At 36.6% G+C, this 19526-nt stretch overlaps 1 protein-coding gene across 1 annotated transcript in view; it reads left to right on the forward strand.

Moving 5' to 3' along the window:
* Positions 1-92: 92 nt before the first annotated feature.
* LOC121319940 (serine/threonine-protein phosphatase 6 regulatory subunit 2-like) overlaps positions 93-19526 on the forward strand; it is a 37163-nt gene continuing 17729 nt past the window's right edge. Inside the window, 13 exon segments of the mRNA XM_041257922.1 lie at positions 93-344; positions 5941-6097; positions 7646-7891; positions 11346-11532; positions 12265-12357; positions 12360-12404; positions 13947-14012; positions 15009-15121; positions 16812-16925; positions 17059-17185; positions 17607-17759; positions 18040-18240; positions 19454-19518. Coding sequence (XP_041113856.1) covers positions 7665-7891; positions 11346-11532; positions 12265-12357; positions 12360-12404; positions 13947-14012; positions 15009-15121; positions 16812-16925; positions 17059-17185; positions 17607-17759; positions 18040-18240; positions 19454-19518 — 1391 coding nt within the window. The 5' untranslated portion in view covers positions 93-344; positions 5941-6097; positions 7646-7664.

Here is a 19526-nt window from a genome sequence, read left to right on the forward strand (position 1 = left end):
TGAAGAAACCGAAAAACTAATAAAATGTTCCTTTATGAGCGCTCCCGTGAAAAAAACGTGTGCGAGCCTTTCTCTGGCTGCGCGCTCCCGTGGTAATGTCCGCCATTTTGATTAGAATATATGACAGATATTTTCTGCTTGAGCTTAAATGTTAAGGTTGACGGTTGGATTTTAAGCATTTATTTTATTTGTACGAAATAAAGGAAACAGCTACACCAAGCAAAAATAAAATATACGTTCGAACTATCTGTATATGGTTATCTTGGTTGAAAGCCGGAGGAAAAACGGTAGCACGAATGTTTAGCTAAACAAATCACAATATATTGCACGACTTTTTTTGTAAGGTAAGTTATTTGATAAAAAAAAAAAAAAATGTAATGGCTGTTTTAATGTTATGTCAATACTAATTCTGTATATACAATACGTGCTTATTTTATTTAAACTACTTTGCCTAGTGCGTGTGCGGTATTCGCATCCTCTTTACAATTAGACATTCTCTAGGACAGGTAAATATTTTAACAAAATTAAATTGATTGCTTTGCAGCACAGTTATAAAAAATGAGCACTTGGATAACTTGATCTATGGCGTTTTGTATTAACAGCACCTTTTTTTAAGAGGCCCTCTGAAACCTAGCTGGAGGTTGATTGGGCTTCTTAGTGGGAGGAGGAAGGATAGATCAAAACAAACCAACACCCCTCCGCATATTTTCTTTTTTTGGGGGGGGGGGTAGTAGTAGATTAATTGTTCTATCTGGGGAGAAAGTTGTTCGTTGTACTAGTGTAGCAACCAGTTAATGACCAGTTCCACATGTGTCCATACAGTGCTCAATGAATGTAGGACTTAAATGAATGCATAGGCAGAAAGGGCCTGGCGGGACTACTACTAGTTTAGTAAAATGTACCGGTTCACGACAGGCTACATATTAATAATAACCTTAAGAATAATACTATTGATAAAAATGTACAAAAAGGTAGGCTACATCTGTTTTTAGATCTAAATTGGTATAAAGTGATCAATACATTGAACGCTCTCTAGCAATCTAGTGATCATGCAAGTCAGTAGTCGTACTACTGCAAAGACAAAGAGTTTTTGAACAGATTGATACTAGTGTTGTTAAACACAGAACATTCCAGTGCATTTATTTAAAATAATCGCTTGCAAATTCAGATTGTGTAGCTTCTGTGTAATTACATAGCAATCACAGCCAATTGAAGTTTTTTTCAAATTTAGTTAGCATGTCGTTGGTTTTATTATTGTTACACTAGATAACAAAGATACTGTTTGAGCCTGTACTGTAACAGCAAGTGGGTACGCCGTGATACTATTGAAATGAGAAGCTGCCACGTAATTTTTTTTTACCAAATAAAACAAAAAAAAGCTGCAGTCCAAATTTAATAACAATAATAATTGTAATAATATATATATTATTACTTATATGTAAGTTTGTTACATTGAAAAACGTGTTTTTATTTACTACTAAATACTGTAAACCTAACCCTAACCCTAACACAATATCCTGTTTGTCACAGTTAGCCAGCTTGCATGGAAATGGAATCTATATTGCCAAGGCACATTACAAACCTCACACCAAGCCATATGCCTGAAAGTGAACCTGCACCTTCTGGGCTGCTAGACAGTGGTTGTTGGTACTTTGTGTTTTGTGGATTAGCTGGATTACTGTAGAATATCTGTTTAAACGAACGATTTTTAGACTACAGTCCCATACTTCTGAAATCCAGGTGGCGATGGATTTTCATGGTGCTTAATATCCAGGGTAAAGTACAATACAGTAGATGGTTATGCAAAAAAACTATCATGTTTGTACTGTTTGTTTTACAGAAGTAAGCCCTCCCCCTTTTTTGAACAGTCATGTGTCAGACACACTTTCACCTGGCAGTGGATGTGTTGGAATACAACTGGAGTGGGTTTTCCAGTAGTCTGGTTCGGTAGTTTAAAGTTGTACTCTTTACTTCTTTGTAGTGTACGCTACAATTGCATCATTACAGTATATCATTAAAATGTCGCTGTGCTTTCTTATCAACATGAAAATACTTTTTGTCCAGTGGAATTGTTTTAATGGTTACATTTCTTAGGATCGATCTGATTACACTGAAATTTGCTGACCCATCTTTTGTTTTGCATTCATGGATATGGACTTCAGCAATATTAAGTCTTTTTTTCCTCCTAAGCAAACTTTATTCACAATCACAAAATAATTCAAAAGGGAAACATTATGATTGAACCCAAGTTTGTATTTTCTGTATTGTTACTCAGTGATATTACAGTTTGTTTTAATGACTGTTTATTCTAAATCTGTATTTAATCTGCTACCAATATTTGTAGCAATAATGTAAACAGTACTGTAAAATAATACTGTAAAATAAGTTTTTAAAAAAATATCTTCTGTTTTTAGCAAGGCTATTTAGTGTATCTATGGACTGACATTGTAAACAAGTGATAAAGAGTTTACCAGATAAACGGGCATCAAGAACAAAATATCAAGCTACAGCACAAATGAGATCTATAGATGTACATTATTTAGTGTGAAATAATGTTCGACCTGATATGTAGTATAATTTAAAAACAGAAAGGTTTTCTTTACTGTACTTGATTCTTTTGTGAATTCTCCGGAGCTGGTCATGTACAGTACTGTGAAACAGAGTCACTTGAGAATTTACCAAGAAGGAACAAACCTGAAATGATGGCAGGAATCCCAGTGTCACAGGGCTGTCTGGTACAGTATTTAGCACTGTGATAATCTGTTTTATCTTCTGACACATGGTGACTAGAGTACAGTATTTGTCAACTGTAAAGTGCTGTCAATCTATTAATTTTTATTTATTTGTAAAAAGTAGTTGACAGCTGAAAGTGCTTGATGTTTTACTAGAGACAGCAGGGACATATTTGTCGACATGATGGTTTCAACCTTCAGGGCAAACAGTCATCTTATTGCCAAGCAGAGTTGTACTGTACGATCTCACTGAATGTGTCTGTGGTTGAAATCCTTAAACATTTTCAAGTTTCAATACCCACCGCATTCCATAAAGGCTAGGACATTTTTTTGTGCTTCACTGGATCCATAACTTACTGTACAGTGAGTATCAAACAGGTCAGTTTCTTTTTACACATTTCTTTTTTCTTCTTTAGACATTTTCAATGCCTACTGGTTCCATTGTAATCTAGTACAGTAAGACTGCATATGGGTCATCAATGTCAGACTACATTACCTACAAGCCTAAGACTTGTAAGTGATCAGACTTGTGTGTGTATTAAGATAGACCCATCACTACAAAAACCTTGCCATTAGATAGTTTGACTGACACAATCAGTTCCAGTTTCAAATTTATTTAAGGTGGGTTGGCACTTATTGAGGCTGTATTGAGAAGCGTTGAAGTAATTATTGTACAATATTTTACATTTAAAAATGATCCAGTAGCATGTCAGCTCTGGAGACAATGTCACTTGCCTACCTACAGTAGATTCAGATCATGGATGGAAGTAGCATTTCATTGGTACTTCTGTATTGATACTGGTTGTTGAACAAATCATAAAGATATGTTTAAATTTGCTCCTCATTTGCCTAGGAATAGCCTGTTATTTGCTTTTAAATGCCCCACACATCTCTAACCACAGCAGCTATTGTACAGTAGCTTGTAGTCTGATTTTGTAGGAGCAGTTCAAAGGTACAAGGCTGCTGATTATTTTACTGCACTTGACACACTGCTGCTGTACAAGTAGCATTTACTATTTCAAGAATGTGAGAAAATATCACGACTTTTTTTTGTTTGTTTTTTTTAAATACTGATTTTATTTATTTTGTAAATCAGCTGCTATATTCAGAGAGTGGATATTCCATTGTCAATTCAGAATATCATAAATTAAAAGCCAGTAAAAATGGTAGCTTGAAAGGCTCACTCTTCCACACCACATTTGCTTAAGTTATAATTACACGGAGTTCATTTCCACTGTGTGTTTTTGAGATCGAAATACCATACCTGTGGCTGTGGGTGTCTAGGTAGTTAGAAATAAAAAGTGGGTGGTATGATGGACAGGTTTGGCATTAATGTCAGGGTGAAAGTTCATGTTTTAGCTAAGCTACTATTTTACTCGCTTCTGGTATGATACTATTTGTTTGGTTGTTGGACACATACTGTAGCCACAGCCCTTTGTAATATATGCAAATGTCAATATCACAATGTAAGGATTAGTTTCTACATATTAGGAGAGAGACATATTTCACATACTGTACCGATATGTTCAACACTGTCGAAATTAATTGCCCCAGGGCTGACTTGTTATGGCAGCTGACTGTTGTCTTGCAATAAGATAACGTTTCTTTGGTACAGAACTACTACAGGTGGGCACTGCAGAAGCTGCTTACTCATCTGACTTTTACTGCAGTTCTACTAAAGCCAGCTGAAGAGGGGGATTGGGGGGCACTTTTATACTGTAGGAATTTAAAAGCCTTATTTGCTGTTTTAGTGACTTTTTTGGTTGCTGTATTTTGTACATTTTTCAATTTGAAGAAAAATGAAGACAAAAACAAACCTGTCCCAGTACTTTATTACTGTACATCTAGCTAACATTTTTATTTCCACTTATAATGTGTAGTAAAACAACAAGTCTCCACGTTGTATCCCTGTCCAGACAAGTTTGATCTTGTACTAAGGTAAATAAATACAATACACATTGACAGTTTTGAAATTCTGCCCAAAATGACCCACTGTGTTTAATTATAAAAAAAAGTCAACCTTTTGAGTGAATTGAAAATACAGAAAACTAATGCTTCATAACATCTGCTGTTTTGGAAAAGACAAATACAGATAGTATACTGTAGGCCTATGTGTTCTGTAACAGTCAGTATTGGAAACAGTCATGCAGGAACCAGAATGAAATTAGTTATCTAACCAGCCATCCTTGAAAATTGAGGAAATTCTATATCCCTATTGATTTTGCCAGGCAACGGTATTGTGGAGAAAGCGCTGTCTGGCTATATTTTTTTATGAGGTATTTTTTCCATTCTGTAAGTTCACAAATCAAAGGAAAACTGCACTATTGCTGTTGCTCTTCAAGCCTCTACATTTAATAGGTACAGGTATTCTGGTATTCCTGGATGGCCTCCAAAATCCATGCTACAATATTAGTACTCAAGTACAGTCATGCTGCAAATCACTCCCCTTGCACAGTTGTTATTGTATTTCTGGGTTGCCAAACATAGTAGAGGGGATACAAAGTAGGATTCATTGTGCTTTGTATATTTTAACTATAAGTAAGGTCTACTTGGAACTGTGGTTCTAAGGAATAGGCTGAACAGTTCCATCAAGGCTTTTTTTCTCTTTGTTATGTGGAGTAACAGAGTTTGGTGGTCGGTAGGTTTGGGGTAGGGAACAGTAACATCAGGTTTGTTAAACTGTTAATCTAGTTTTTCCCCCTGCAATACTGTAGTCGCACAAGTACCTGGCACTTCCCTTTTTATGTAAGTAATTCCAGTTTATGTCTAGTTTTTAATCAAGATAAAGATAGTTTTGGGAAATGATTTTTGAATCTTTGACATTGCATTTATTTCGTATTTATTGACTTGGAATTATTATTCACGAACAATCTCCTTTTGATATGTATGGTACTGTAACAACAGTGCAACAAATATCACTTGGAATGTAAAAAGGTGTTGGCTGCTGCCACATCACAAAACTGCACATTTTAGGTTTAAATACATACTGTAAATGGACTGTACTGTATAAACCGTGTAGAAGCAACTTGTTTGTAGAAGGAGGAATTATGGACACTGCTGTATTTTTCGGATAGTCTATTTAAAGTTGGCTCACTGAACGTGTTTTTTTTTTTTTTAAAACATTTTTAAATACGCCATGTTACATTTTAATGCAACAATAAATATAACTAAGGAGTAATGATTTAACAGTCTGTCTTTTCTCAGACAGGTTTGTGAAGATTTTTTACCTAGAAGTGGAGGCTGGGAGGGGTTCCATACTGGTTAATGAAAGAATTTAACATTCTACGCACTCTGGAATCCTGAAGACAAATGTTTGTCTCCCTGTGGAAGAGATTTAATTAAAGACACACATTGTTTATCAACAGGTAATGTTAAGATGAGAGTTCATATGCACACTGATTTAATTGGTATAAAAAAAGCTTGTAATGTACCACTTTAAAGGAGTGATACTGTAGGTAGTGCTTTAAAATCTATTTTTTATTTGCTCAATTCACATAGTTAATGGTCTCCCGTTATCTTTTGTGCTTTAAACTTTTGGTTTTTCACTTGTTGACCCTTATACAGTACGCTGATTGTGTCAGTCACACTATACCCAGTAATTGCCTTGATTTTGCACCAGTCTTCACCAAACATTTATCAAACTCTTAGCCTCTTATAGTCATAAGGGGTTCAATGGCTGTAGATAAATGTTCGATTCACTCATTCACTTGTATTTCTTCATATAAGGTGGGGGGAGGGGAGGATGGGGGTGCTTTGTACATGAAGTTGAAATATTGATTTTACTTGGAATAAATACTTTGCTCAAGTGGGCAGCAGTAATTCTTGCTCCCACTAAGTTCGCAAAGACAGGTTAATTCTGTTCTTTTATTTGTAATGTGTTAAACATTAATGTACAGCAATATAAATTAGAAAGGTACTGAAATACATCCCAATGTAATATCTCTTTCTGTAATGTCAATAGAAACTGTGGAATGTCTCAGTTCTTGATGTTGCAGTTCTGAGATCATAAATGTTTTGTTTGTGCTTGTTCCATTGTATCTGGGGAAGACAGCTGGCTTACTGCTAGCTTGAAATAATAGTTGTTGTTTTCAAAAGCAATTGCAATGGGACATTTAATCAATTCTTAATGCCTGCCATTAATACAAATAAATACTGGTATATAAAAAATATTTGCATCTGCTGTGGAAGAAAATATAGTTACATTAATTAATACAGAAATGTTTAGGAAAACAAAATTGATTTGTTGGAGTACAGTTTGCAATTTACAGTTACACAAATACATACACAAGGACTATGCTTTTGCTATTTTAAGTAATGTTACATCTGAACATTAGCCATGTACTGTATAATTACGGAATGTAATTAAGTATGCACTTTAAATCATGCGTGTAAAGGTCTGTCTTGCACATGCACAAAAAAAGTGTGTGTGTGTGTATATATATATATATATATATATATATATATAATATATAAAATTTTGTTGAGTTTGACCTTCTGATAACTGGTGAGTTGCAAGTCCCTTGTAATAATGGTTAATACATATATATACTGTATATTCTTACTCTGTTTTTTCATGGAAATGTAATATTGATATATTGAAAAAAATAACAGAAATGTAGCTGCAGTATTAGTTTAAAATATTGGATTGGCAGTGATGGATACAGCCTGCTATGGGTGCTGTATTCACAGAGCATGAATATGAGGTAACTTGCATTACCTTGCTGGGATAACTCAAGCCTTTCCTGGAGGGACCACCCTCTTAGTGGGTGTTTGTGAGGGAGCAATGTATCCAGTCAACCGAGATACGCGTGAAATTCTCTTGTACTGTAATTCTGTGATCTTCCTGAGGGCTAAATTGAGATCACCATTCTGAAGTAAAGAACCTTTTACTCTTTTCTGTACTGTTCTCGCAGTTCTGTGTGCCTGGTCACCATGTTCTGGAAGTTCGACTTGCACACCACCTCACACGTCGACAAATTGCTGGATAAGGAGGATGTGACGCTGCGAGAACTGATGGATGAAGATGACATCCTGCAGGAGTGCAAGGCCCAGAATCGTCGGCTCTTACTTTTCCTGAGCCAGGATCAGTGCATGGAGGACCTGGTCACTCTCATAACTCAGGAGCCGCCCACAGATATAGACGAGAAGATACGCTTCAAGTAAGTCAGCTTATTGGGAAAACTCGATTTAGTGCTCTTGGTAACATTAATGAAGGATTTAGAGGGTGTCATGAAGTCGGGAACCTGCTGGCTCAAATCCTGGTTTCACTAAGTTGCTGATCTTGGCTGGGGACCTATTCACAGAAATGTAGGTAAAATGACTGCACAAGTTAGTGTAAATATATACAGCAATACCCAATCAGATTCGTAAAATCAAGAGGCAGACTCTCTTGATGTGATGTTTCTTCAGATTTGTTCTGAAACTGGGATTGACCCAGTGGCTCTGAATTTTCAGTTTAACTTTTTGGTATGTGACATGGATAGTAATGGTTGTTTACGGTGAACCTTCTTATTTTGTTGGGGAATGGTTTGCAAATAGAGGAAACAAAAAATATGATGTACTCTATGGAGGAGCGTACGCCTATGCCAGCTGACTGTGCCAGCATCCAGGAGTTGTAAAAAGACGCAGTTCCATTGAACACTATTGCGTAAACTGGTACATACAAATCTGTAAAACTGAAATGTTTTTTTTTCTAAAAGTAATACAAAAAAAAGAATATATAAAATACTTTTCATATTAGCCACATAAGTTGTTATCCTACTTGTCATTTCAGATTGCTATATAAATTTTAGCGATTCTGGCTATCAAACGCTGCAGGATATTTAAGTCATATTTAGGAAAAGTCAAAAATTGACATACACATACAACTTACAACGGAAGAGTAATTAACATTTTAAGTGCAAAATGGGTCACAATGACCCGCATGACGGTTCTATTGTTAAAACCTTCACAAAATATGCTCCATTGTTATAGTCTGGTAAAAGTAGTAAAAAAAGAATAATAAAAATAGTCCATGGTGTTTGCATAAAATACGGAATACAGTAACTGTTTTATTATTCCATTTCTCTTAGGGAAAGAACTATACATATGTTTACAATTATGTAAGATTCTTGTTTACCAACTCCTCAGCTGACCTTTTAAATATTATATTTATGAAAAAGAAACCAATTATAGTTTGTCAAAGTGGCCCACAAGTAAAGTGTTTATGGTTTAAAAAAAAAAAATAAAGCCCAGCTCTGTATAAAAAACAGGTCACAGTTTTCACAAGTGTTTCATTTTCCCTCAAAAATAAACTTCAACCTCACATACAACAGCAAATCTGAAATCTGTGTTTCTAATCAGACAGTGTCAAATTAGCACACACTGTCCAGTGAACCATCTTGCTGTTTACCACATAAACATTTAAAGGTTTAGGGATAATTAAACTTGAGAATATTAAGACAGAAAGTAAGTAAGGTAGGAAGAATGGGTAGATTAAAACACTAAATAAATAGTCATTTACATTTAAATATATAAATAAATTAATGATTATAGTATATAAACTTGTATTGTAATTTCTGCCAGTTATTAGTTGGAAACGTTAACAGTTTTGCACCAAGCAACTATTTTTTATGTTGCTAGTTGCGCACAACATTTCTGCATCATGTGAGAAAAGAAATATGAGAAAATTACTTGGGTCCAGCCAATCACTCAGCAGCATGTGGTGACATGGCCAGTTTAGAAATTGTAATCTTCTATCAAGGCACCACCCCTTCTGTTTCTTGTGGGTCAGGTATTCTGTAGCCTGTTGAGGGCTCAGGTGAACTATAGCATGCTATGTGATACCACAGAACATTGAACATAATGTACAGTAGGCTACGCCATAAAAGTACTCAAGTACTTTATTTATTTCCCGGTTACACAAAAAATGACATCAGTAATGTAATTGATAAATGTTAATTAAATCTATTTCAAAACATTTGACAAATAACTGCCTTCATGCAAGTTTCTCCAACTCAGTTCCCTAATGGCTGAAGCAGAAAGATTCACAAAAGGGGCAGATTAAGGTTGTCAGCAGCACTTTATCAATTTTGCTGCAGTAGGGGAGCAGTTTAATCAACCAAAATTATGTTTGGTGTGCAATTTAATGTAATAAATTGGGGTAATTCTTCACAGAGAGAAAACTGTATTTACTATAAGGCAATGCTTTATTCATTATTTAATATGTATTTATTTTTCTATGCTATATTTGCAAATAGTTTATGGCTTATGTATGTACTGTAGTACAGAGCAGTGCCTAGCATTGGCTTCAAGTACTCGTGTACTCAAAATTCTTCATACCGAAGTACTCCAGTACTGTACTGTACTTCAGGGATGGAAATAAGACCCCCATTTACATTGCAGTTTGATCTATTCCAGGTTTTACTATGCGTTTAATAAGACACATATGACCTTGTTGCCTATACACTATGGCTAAGCAAGCTTGTAGTAAAACCTGGAATGAGTGAAACTGCTGTACAATAGGAGTCTTGTTTACATCCCTGTACTTTTATTGTTTAAAAATCCCATCCCTAATTTGAAATGGCTTTTCTGGGAGTCGAGTTATGTAGTCTTGGGGCACAATACATACAAGTCTGATTTAAGCAATAAGAGGATAAAATGTGAAATTTGATTTGAAGTAAAAAATAAACAAACAAATAAATAAATAAAATCTTCATTTAAAAAAATCTCAGCAAGCAGTTACATTACATAAAACATTGGACTTCTGTGTGATTATCATAAAAATGTAGCTTTAGCGAATGTTCAGCTATATGTGTTTCATCTGCATTGATTTAGCATCAAAATGTTGCTCCGTCACGGCATTCCAGATTTACTAAGAGCTCAGAGATAGGGATCTGTTTTTTTATTGATAATTGGATTGATTCATTCTTACTACAACAGTCAAAGATGCCACTGTCAGGAATTCTGTTTTTCTCTCCCACATCTCCACTTCACTACCATGTTGATGCTCCAGGCAGTTCTGTAAATTATATAAACTAAAGAAACAACTCTCAGTATTATAATAGGCAGGCTGTTTGAGTAGATGATAGGGGGAGATGAGGCAGTGGCAGGCATATTCTTTTTCTTTTTTCTGCAATACTGCAAACAGTAAATAACAGACTACTGAACTGTGTCTATTTTGCCATCTACATCTATTTTATTTTTTTAAGGAAAGCTAATGAAAGAGCACAGTGGATTATGGATTTGGGAATTGAAGCATAATTTTTGAGAATTATCCAAAGTGACAATAATCCAGACCAACTTTTTTTTTTTAACTGCTTTATTTACCAATTACACTGGAGTTAACATCCCTGTTCTTCAAAAGGTGTCCATGACAAAATGTGGGCTTAACATCCTTTGTTTGCATAACTAGGAATGAATTTACCAGTAGTAAAAAGGTGCATTAAAAGCACTATTTAATCTTGGCCTTCCTTGCTTGGCAATACATTTAAAGATGATCAATTGAAATGTAACATGTAACAGACCACATTAGCAGACTGTGCTGCATTGGTATCTGTAGTCAGTACAGTTTAATTGTGGTACCTAAGATAAATTACCAATACCCCAACAACTTTTGTCTGTTCATCTGTTTAGGTATCCTAACATTGCCTGTGAGCTGCTGACGTCTGATGTGAACCATATCAATGATAAACTTGGAGGGGACGAGTCTTTGCTCGAAATACTGTACAGATTCCTAGAACAGGAGCCACCCCTGAATCCTCTGCTCGCCAGTTTCTTCAGCAAAACTATTGGAAACCTGATAGCTAGAAAAACAGAACAGGTAATGTAAAGAAAATATGAAATTAAAAAAAGTTTGCTTTTGGTATTTTGGCTGTTATATGATAAGCATATAATGTCTTTGGAGACAACATTCTCAACATTTTATCAACTCAGCAGACTTCATAGACTCAGTGTGCCTTTTAGTTATCACTCTGTTGACCAAATATTGATATTGGAGTTAGACCCGGGATACAAGGGAGAGAAACCATGAGATTTTTGTAGTACCACCAACTGCTTTGGTTACCTGGGGTAAGTCATCTTGTGCCAGTTCTGTCAAATATCAAAATCCAAGTGTTTTTTTTTGTGTTTTTTTTTGGAACAGACAACAGTCTTTCGGAGATGGAAAGTTAGGCTAAAATTGTCCTGTTGACCAAGAATTTCAGTTTTCTGGTGCTGTGGTGTTCTACATATCTTGGCAAGATTGCTCTACAGTTTTAGCGAGAACTATAGAACACTGAATCTAGTTTATTTGAGTATTTCCAAGATTCAAATCTGTAACCTTATTGTGTTTACTTTTAAAACTGTTCTGTTATAAATAAACCCACAATAAATAGTTTCGTGGTGTATCCTTTGACATAAATGCGGTAGCCAAGAACAGTATCTAAGACCATCTAGGGTCTGCATTTCTTAATTTGCAAACTGACAACCTATCTAAACACTCAGTACTGTAGTAACATATACAATACTGTATATACTTCTGTTACATGAGAAGTTGATTTTCTTCTTTCCTTAGGTTATTAGCTTTTTGAGGAAGAAAGATGGTTTCATCAGCCTAGTCCTGAAACATATTGACACTTCAGCCATGATGGATCTACTACTTCGTCTCACATTAGCTGTGTGGAGCCTGCCCCTTTACGGCAAGAGGTCTTAAATGTAAGCAATGTATTTCTATCAAGTTCATGTCATCCCTCCCAAAATGATGCATGTTTGTGTTTTTGCTAAAATCCTCCATCTGTTTCTTTTAAACAGCACGGCAGTCTTTTTACTCGGATTAGGGGTTGTTTATAAATGAATGGGATTCAACAGTGTTATGTTCCCACACTTCAGTGCATTCCTCAGTCCTACTGGAGACTCCTACTGTCATAGATGAGTGAACTCCCAGCTGCTCTGCTTTCCAGAGCTGCTGCCTTTCAGTACCTACAGAATATTGCTCCTTTTAATCAACACGATTGGAGTTGGATAATTTCTCCTTTTCTCAACAAGAGATAATGTCCCCTTCTCAGCTGTGGTCTTACTGAAAATGTATATATTGGAACATTACATTACTTTAAAACTTACAAAAATCTTTCCATGGCATTTTGCAGGAAATATTTTTGTCTCTCCTACTTTACATTTAAGTGAATCATTAAAATGTGTAATCCTGGTTGTAGAATAGATCTGGTGTGTTAGGAGAAAAACAAATCTCCGGTAAAATGCATTAAACTTTTCGTTCAAGGATACACAACTAAATGTTATTGCCAAATTGCGCTGACAACACTTGACAACTGAATTGCTCTTGCTGAGTGTGTCAGACAGACACTGCTGTTTTAAGACAGCAGTCTGTTTATTTTGCAGTGGAACAATTACAGTAGCTTCTGTTGTGAATTACTTAGTCATCCCCTAACAATACATCGTAATGTATTCCTGAACATTTCTAGCAAGGGACCACGTATAATGTGAACAGAAGAATTCTGCTGCAAGGTTTACAGGAAGTAGATTCTATACGCATTGACATGGTTTGCATTTATCTATTTTCTTAAACATGTGTCATGATGACCTTTTTATAAAGATATAAACATTGTTCAGTGGCAGATGCACTATAAGCGATTTCCCTGTGTCATAAACAATGGTCTATTTTGTACTTGTAGCAATACTCTAGACATGCAGGATTCTGCAGACAATCTGACACCTGGTTCCTGAAATAAGTGCAATAAGTGTGTATATGATAACAGTACAGTAGTAATGCTTTGTTTTTAATTGTTTTGTATATTTTTGTTTTATGATGTGCAGTACGAAATAAAATGAACAGTAATTGTAAGTTAGACAGTAAAAATGGGGAGCCAACTCCAGGACCGATCTGAATCCGCAGTATAGCAAGGGCCGATATAACAAGGGATGAGTGTATATGTACATTTGGCCATCAATAGCACAGAGTTGATTATTTACAGTGCATCAGTACTTGCTAGTAATGTTTGGTGGCTGTTAGTGCTGTGTATGCACATAATCACAATTTCTGTCTATTGATTTGTGTTATGGCATGAAACCTTTTAATATTTTCTAATTGGTCTGAAAATATTGACTTGCCCAGTACTTAGTCCTACCTTATTGAGACTTGTTAGTTAGTCAGAAAAAATATGTTGTATGACTTTGTGGTTAGCAGTATAAACTAAATATTGAAAAAGAAAATACACTATTTTTATTTTAATGTTTTTCCAGTGGCTGAATGAAGAGAAGTTGATTCAGCGACTTGTAGATCTTATCCGCACCGGTGAAGATGAAGAGGTAAGTCTAAGAGAAGTTGATTCAGCGACTTGTAGATCTTATCCACACAGCTCAAGATGAAGAGGTAAGTCTAATTTCTCAAACCTGTCTAATCATCGAATCGCGTCTGTTATCTTGGGATACAGGTTCATAATCCTTAGTTTCCAAGTGCACGTCCGAACTGCGCCTGGTATAGTTTCCACAGCTGGGCCATGTCTCGAGCAAGTGTGGAGTATAGCCCTTAAAAAACTGATGTCATGCCATAACCAGTCAAGTGCTAGTCCCACTACAAGGAACATCCTGCTCCAGGAGCCTACTACTCTACAGTAACCCTCTCTATACTGTTGTTGGGATCCATATCCCCTAAACTGACCTACTTCTGTTCTGTTGCTCCCGAAGTCCCGGCCTCCCAGCGACTCCAGGCCATTCTGAAGGTCCTGGCTGGGCAAGCGCCTACGCAGGCACCATCTTGCAGTTCAGGGGTTCCACAGTCATAGTAGTTCCTGCAGTGCGGACGCTCCCCTCCTTGATGTAAAGGAACACTCTCAGCGCCCGTCTGTGTCAGTGCCATTGCAATCGCCCCAAGCTGTGGTGCAGCTATTGGTTTATTGTTTCGCATATAATAACTATTAGTTTATCTTTGTGTTAGATGATAAAATAAGGGGATTTATGTTTCAATCTCAAACAAAAAATATAGTTGTCACACTGATTTCTATTTACCTGTAAACTTTGATTGCACCACTGCATTTGCAACAGCTTCAGGTCAAAGTTTGATGGCTTGGTTCTGGAACAGCTCTGATAAAAGCACAGTGGAAATGCCGTGCCTGCCTGTGACAATGGAAACAGGATATAGTAGACTGCATCTTCAATATGAAAGATAATGAGCTGTGAAAGCTTCTTTTTCATGCTGCTGGTCACAGAATGCCTTACTGGAAAACTGTAGTTGACTAGTATCATTAACGAGGAAAACATTTTGAGAATATTTGTAGAAATAAGACTTTTTATATACATTTTTAGAAACAGTCCAATGCTTCCCAGACTTTGTGTGATATAATCAGACTGAGCAGAGACCAGGCAACTCAGATGCAAGATACTACAGAACCCGACCCTCTGCTTACTGTAGTAGAATCGTAAGTATGTTTTTGTCTTTGCTTCATTAACTTAGATAGGTAGATTACACTTGCGGTGGGGGACATTAATTATACATACTAACCTATTGAATACAAGAATTAACGAGTTAGGGGGACGTGATTTGATATGTCCATATTGTGTGAGGATTCGATTTTTTTAGTAGTGTTTTTTTTGTTTGTTTTTGTTTTTTTAATTAATTAATTTGTGTACATTAGTGTCAGAACTTTATTCTGTCTTCAAGGCTTGAATTTCAGCGTGGGATTGCGGGAATTGTGCACTTTCAGCTGATTCTTCAGCTGCAAGCAAAATAGGTTTACCAGAGCCATTAAATGAAAACAGTGCAGAATGTACAACACAAACAAACAATAGCAGTGAAGGGAAAGGCAAAAAAAGATACATTCGCAGTAGTGCTGGATAAAATAAATAAAAGTAGTGCTGGATATTTTAAATTAAGATTTACCCATGCCTGGAGTTTAATAACGGTAAAATTAGTTGTTCAGTCTGCAGTCTGTATGCAACAGTAGAGTTTGCTAGCCGCTGTTACAAAACGTCCGCATCATTGAGACAATCTAGTGGCAGTACACACAATGCAGCTTTAAAAAAGAAATGCATCCTATACTGGAGGTCGCCGGTTTGAGTCCAGGCTATTCTATTGCCGACCGTAGACGGGAGCTCCCGGGCCGGCATGCAATTGGCCAAGTGCTGCCCCGGGGGGGGAGCTTAGGTCGGCCAGGTTGTCCTCAGCTCACCGCGCACCAGCGACCCCTGTAGTCTGGTGCGGGCGCCTGCGGGCTTGCCTGTAAGCTGCCCAGTACTGTGTTGTCCTCCGACGCTCTTGCTCCAAGGTGGCTCCACGGTGAGTCTGCAGCATGGGGAAAAAAGCGGTCAGCTGACGACACACACTTTGGAGGACAGCGTGTGTTTGTCTTCACCGCTCCCGAGTCAGCGTAGGGGTGGTAGCGGTGAGCTGAGCCTAAAAATAATTGGATATGCCAAATTGGGAGACAATAATAAAATAATTGCCTATTTAAAAAAAAAAAAAAGTAAATGCGAAGTAGAGACTTCACATCAGGCAATGGAGAGTGCTCTGTCTTACAGTGATGAACAGCTGTTAAGTCCTGAAAGCAGCTTATTTTAAAGCAACATCAGTTTGAATGATGATGTAGTAAAATGTTTTTTATATGGAAAAGTGCCTTTTCTTTTGCCATTCCCCCCCTACAATTTTGGAATCCCCATATTGGCTGCAGCATAGGGGGTCTTCCACCCAGCACACAAAAATTAAATTCAAGTCCTGGTCTATTTTTTCTGATAGATACGCACATCTCCAGCTGATTTTTCTGGAGCATTAATAAGGTAACATGCAGGGAAGTGAGAACTTTAAATTGTTTTGAATTCTTTCTTGCCAGGATGCTACACCAGGTCAGTCCAGTATGTGGCAGTGACATTTGTTTGGAATTGGTAAATAAAATGCTTAGTTTTGACAGCTGGGGTTAAAAAATGGAACATGCGCTTGTTTCTTCTGATTCAAGGTGACATTAAATCACAAGCTAGCTGTTGTTGACAACCTTACCTAAAATGCTGTTGTAATCCATCTGAAATGTTCTATAAATTATGTTTTGGGTTCTGAAGAGAATAACCCAGCTGGGTACTTTCAAAGTCTCAAATATGAGGTTATTGTCTCTCTGGCAGGCAGGATACTGTCGAACAGCTTTTGAAGAATATGTTCAAGGAAGACAAGAGTGAGAACTGCTTAGTAAACGGAACTCAAGTGCTACTTACATTACTAGAAACCAGAAGGCCAGGGTAAGTAGTCCTAAGGTTGCTGTAGTGTCTTTTCCAATTACATTTTTGCATTGATGCCTTAAACAGTAAAGAGATGAAGGCATTAGCAGAGAAACTCACCTGCCTTATCTGTAATCATTGCTTTCCTATACAGGGTGGAAGGGCTGATGGATTTGTGTTCTCAGGGATATGAAAGGTCTTACACTGTCAATAACAGCATTTTACTTGGTATTGAACCTCATCTGAAGGATTTTCAGCAGCTTCTGCTCAATCCTCCTAAGGTAACCCGTGTTTCGTTGTTTACGTTATGACAGCAGATAAGTTCTTGTTGTCTCAGCCCAGTTGCTAGCAAACTGTTGTCCATCTCACTCACAAGAAACAAAGTTTGGACTTTTACACCATATATATTTAGATATATAATGTGTTTATATGTATGTGTGTGTGTGTGTGTGTGTGTGTGTGTGTGTGTGTGTGTGTGTGTGTATATATATATATATATATATATATATATATATATATATATATATATATATATAAAAAATTTCAAAGTGTCAAACTATTAAGACTTAACTTGGTTGAGCCATGTTGACAGTAAATTTACATACACAATAATAATTTTGATGTCAGATAGTGAATAGTGTATATTCTAAACGTTAACAAACTGTTTTTGTATACTTATTTTTATTTATTTATATATTGTAGAAAAGTGCAATACTGACTACAATAGGAGTACTCGAAGAGCCGCTGGGAAATGCTCGTCTTCACGTTTCCAGACTCATTGCCTCCTTGCTTCAGACCAGCACGGCCAGCATTAACCAGGAACTATGCAGGCTTGATACCATGGACCTTCTACTTGTAAGTATTGTGGGCTAGTAACTTAATCATTTTTCTGCTTACCAGCAGCCTGGCTAGTATTGTATAAATGTTTAATATGCCTGCCTCATCCTACAAGTATTTTCTAGTACAGTTATGTCAATAACAATTTTTTCTTTAAGTGCAACACGTAATACAGACGTTTGTAGTCTATTTGAAGATATTATCTTGAAGTTCTGAAAGCAAAATTGCTTTAAAACATTTTCACCTGTGAAAGTAGTGCACCGCTGTACCATTTTAACAGCTTTGTTTCTACATCTAGGACTTGTTTTTTAAATACACCTGGAATAACTTTTTGCACTTCCAAGTGGAGCTGTGTATAGCAGCTATCTTGACCCACTCGGCACATGAAGAGAAGACAGCAGGGAGTCCAGCGAATAAAGCTGAGGAGGAGCAGAGCGAGAATCCAAACCCAGAGAACCCCAGTGACCGCAGCAGCTCTGAGAATATCCTTGTGACGCATGTAGGGTTTTTTTTTTTTTTTCTTTTTCTTTTAATATGCATTAAATAATCTCCATTACAGGGCAGTACCACACAGTAGTTGACCTGTAAATTAGAGATTTAAAATGTTTGAACTGTTAATTAGTATCTAATCGCAATAAAACCTTAGCTAACAATCAGTCGGTAATGCCTTCAAATGATAGTTATACTGCTTAAGTAGGTATTTTAAACTAGAACTTCACTGGAACATCTCTGGTAACGTTTCGCTTTCTTGTGCTGCTTGTCTGCTTTATGCCATGGCCACATAAGGGTTATAGGCTATGTTCAGGGGTGAGAGGGGCACAGTGGTGGTAAGTAACCAGGAAACAGCTGTTTAAACTTATTAAATCTATATTTCTTATACAGAAATTGCATTTCCAAAGGGGCATATTTAATAAAATTTCACAAACGTGGCACGGTGTAAACAGACACAAATGCAAAAATTGTGCTAACGTTCAATAAACATATTTTATTTATACAGTATATTCAGTTATATACTATGGCTGGGGAGTTTGAATTCGTTCACTGAACAAACACACAGACAAAAAAGCATAACTGGACAACATGCAAGTAGTTTTGCTTAGTTGTGTGGGATCCCCCACACAATTCATTTCTACTTTAATGAGGTACTTTGAGCAATATGTGACATCTATTATTCAGTGGTATAAGTCTCTAGTAGTCTATTATTAGATGTTAAGTATTACATCTTGCACCATGTACTGCATCATGACAAAGTTAAATTATGCAGTATTGAGAGTCTTAACTTGACAAGCAGGGTCTCCCGAAGAAAATGGTCTGACAAATTGTTTTGATGAAAAAGCATAAAAGCAGTGCTCTTAAAATACAAATATAACATTGGGTTGTGAACAAGAACAGTGTAATGGGATAGATCTAATGGCAAAGGCACTTACTACATGTCAAGGACAAGATTATTATTTCTGTCGTATTATCACACTGTCCAATCTAATGCTTACCCGGAATATCCCCAGCAATAGGGAAATAGTGTACGTGTCATTCTTACATTTTTGCCTATGGTGATAACCTTAAGTTATCCAATTGTAATGAAACTAGGATGTTTTTGAGTTAAGGAGGGACTGTTCCATATATACGTACACATTTTATCAACTAGATACTGTGGATGTAGTTTATAGGGATCTACTTTCCTATTAACTGACCTAGTGCTTCTGTCTTCATAGCTTTTCCAGAAGTGCTGTTTGGTGCAGAGGATACTGGATGCCTGGGAAGCAAATGACAAAATACAGTAAGCAT

The sequence above is a fragment of the Polyodon spathula genome, chromosome 8 (assembly GCF_017654505.1).
Source record: "Polyodon spathula isolate WHYD16114869_AA chromosome 8, ASM1765450v1, whole genome shotgun sequence".
Classification (NCBI taxonomy): Eukaryota; Metazoa; Chordata; class Actinopteri; order Acipenseriformes; family Polyodontidae; genus Polyodon; species Polyodon spathula.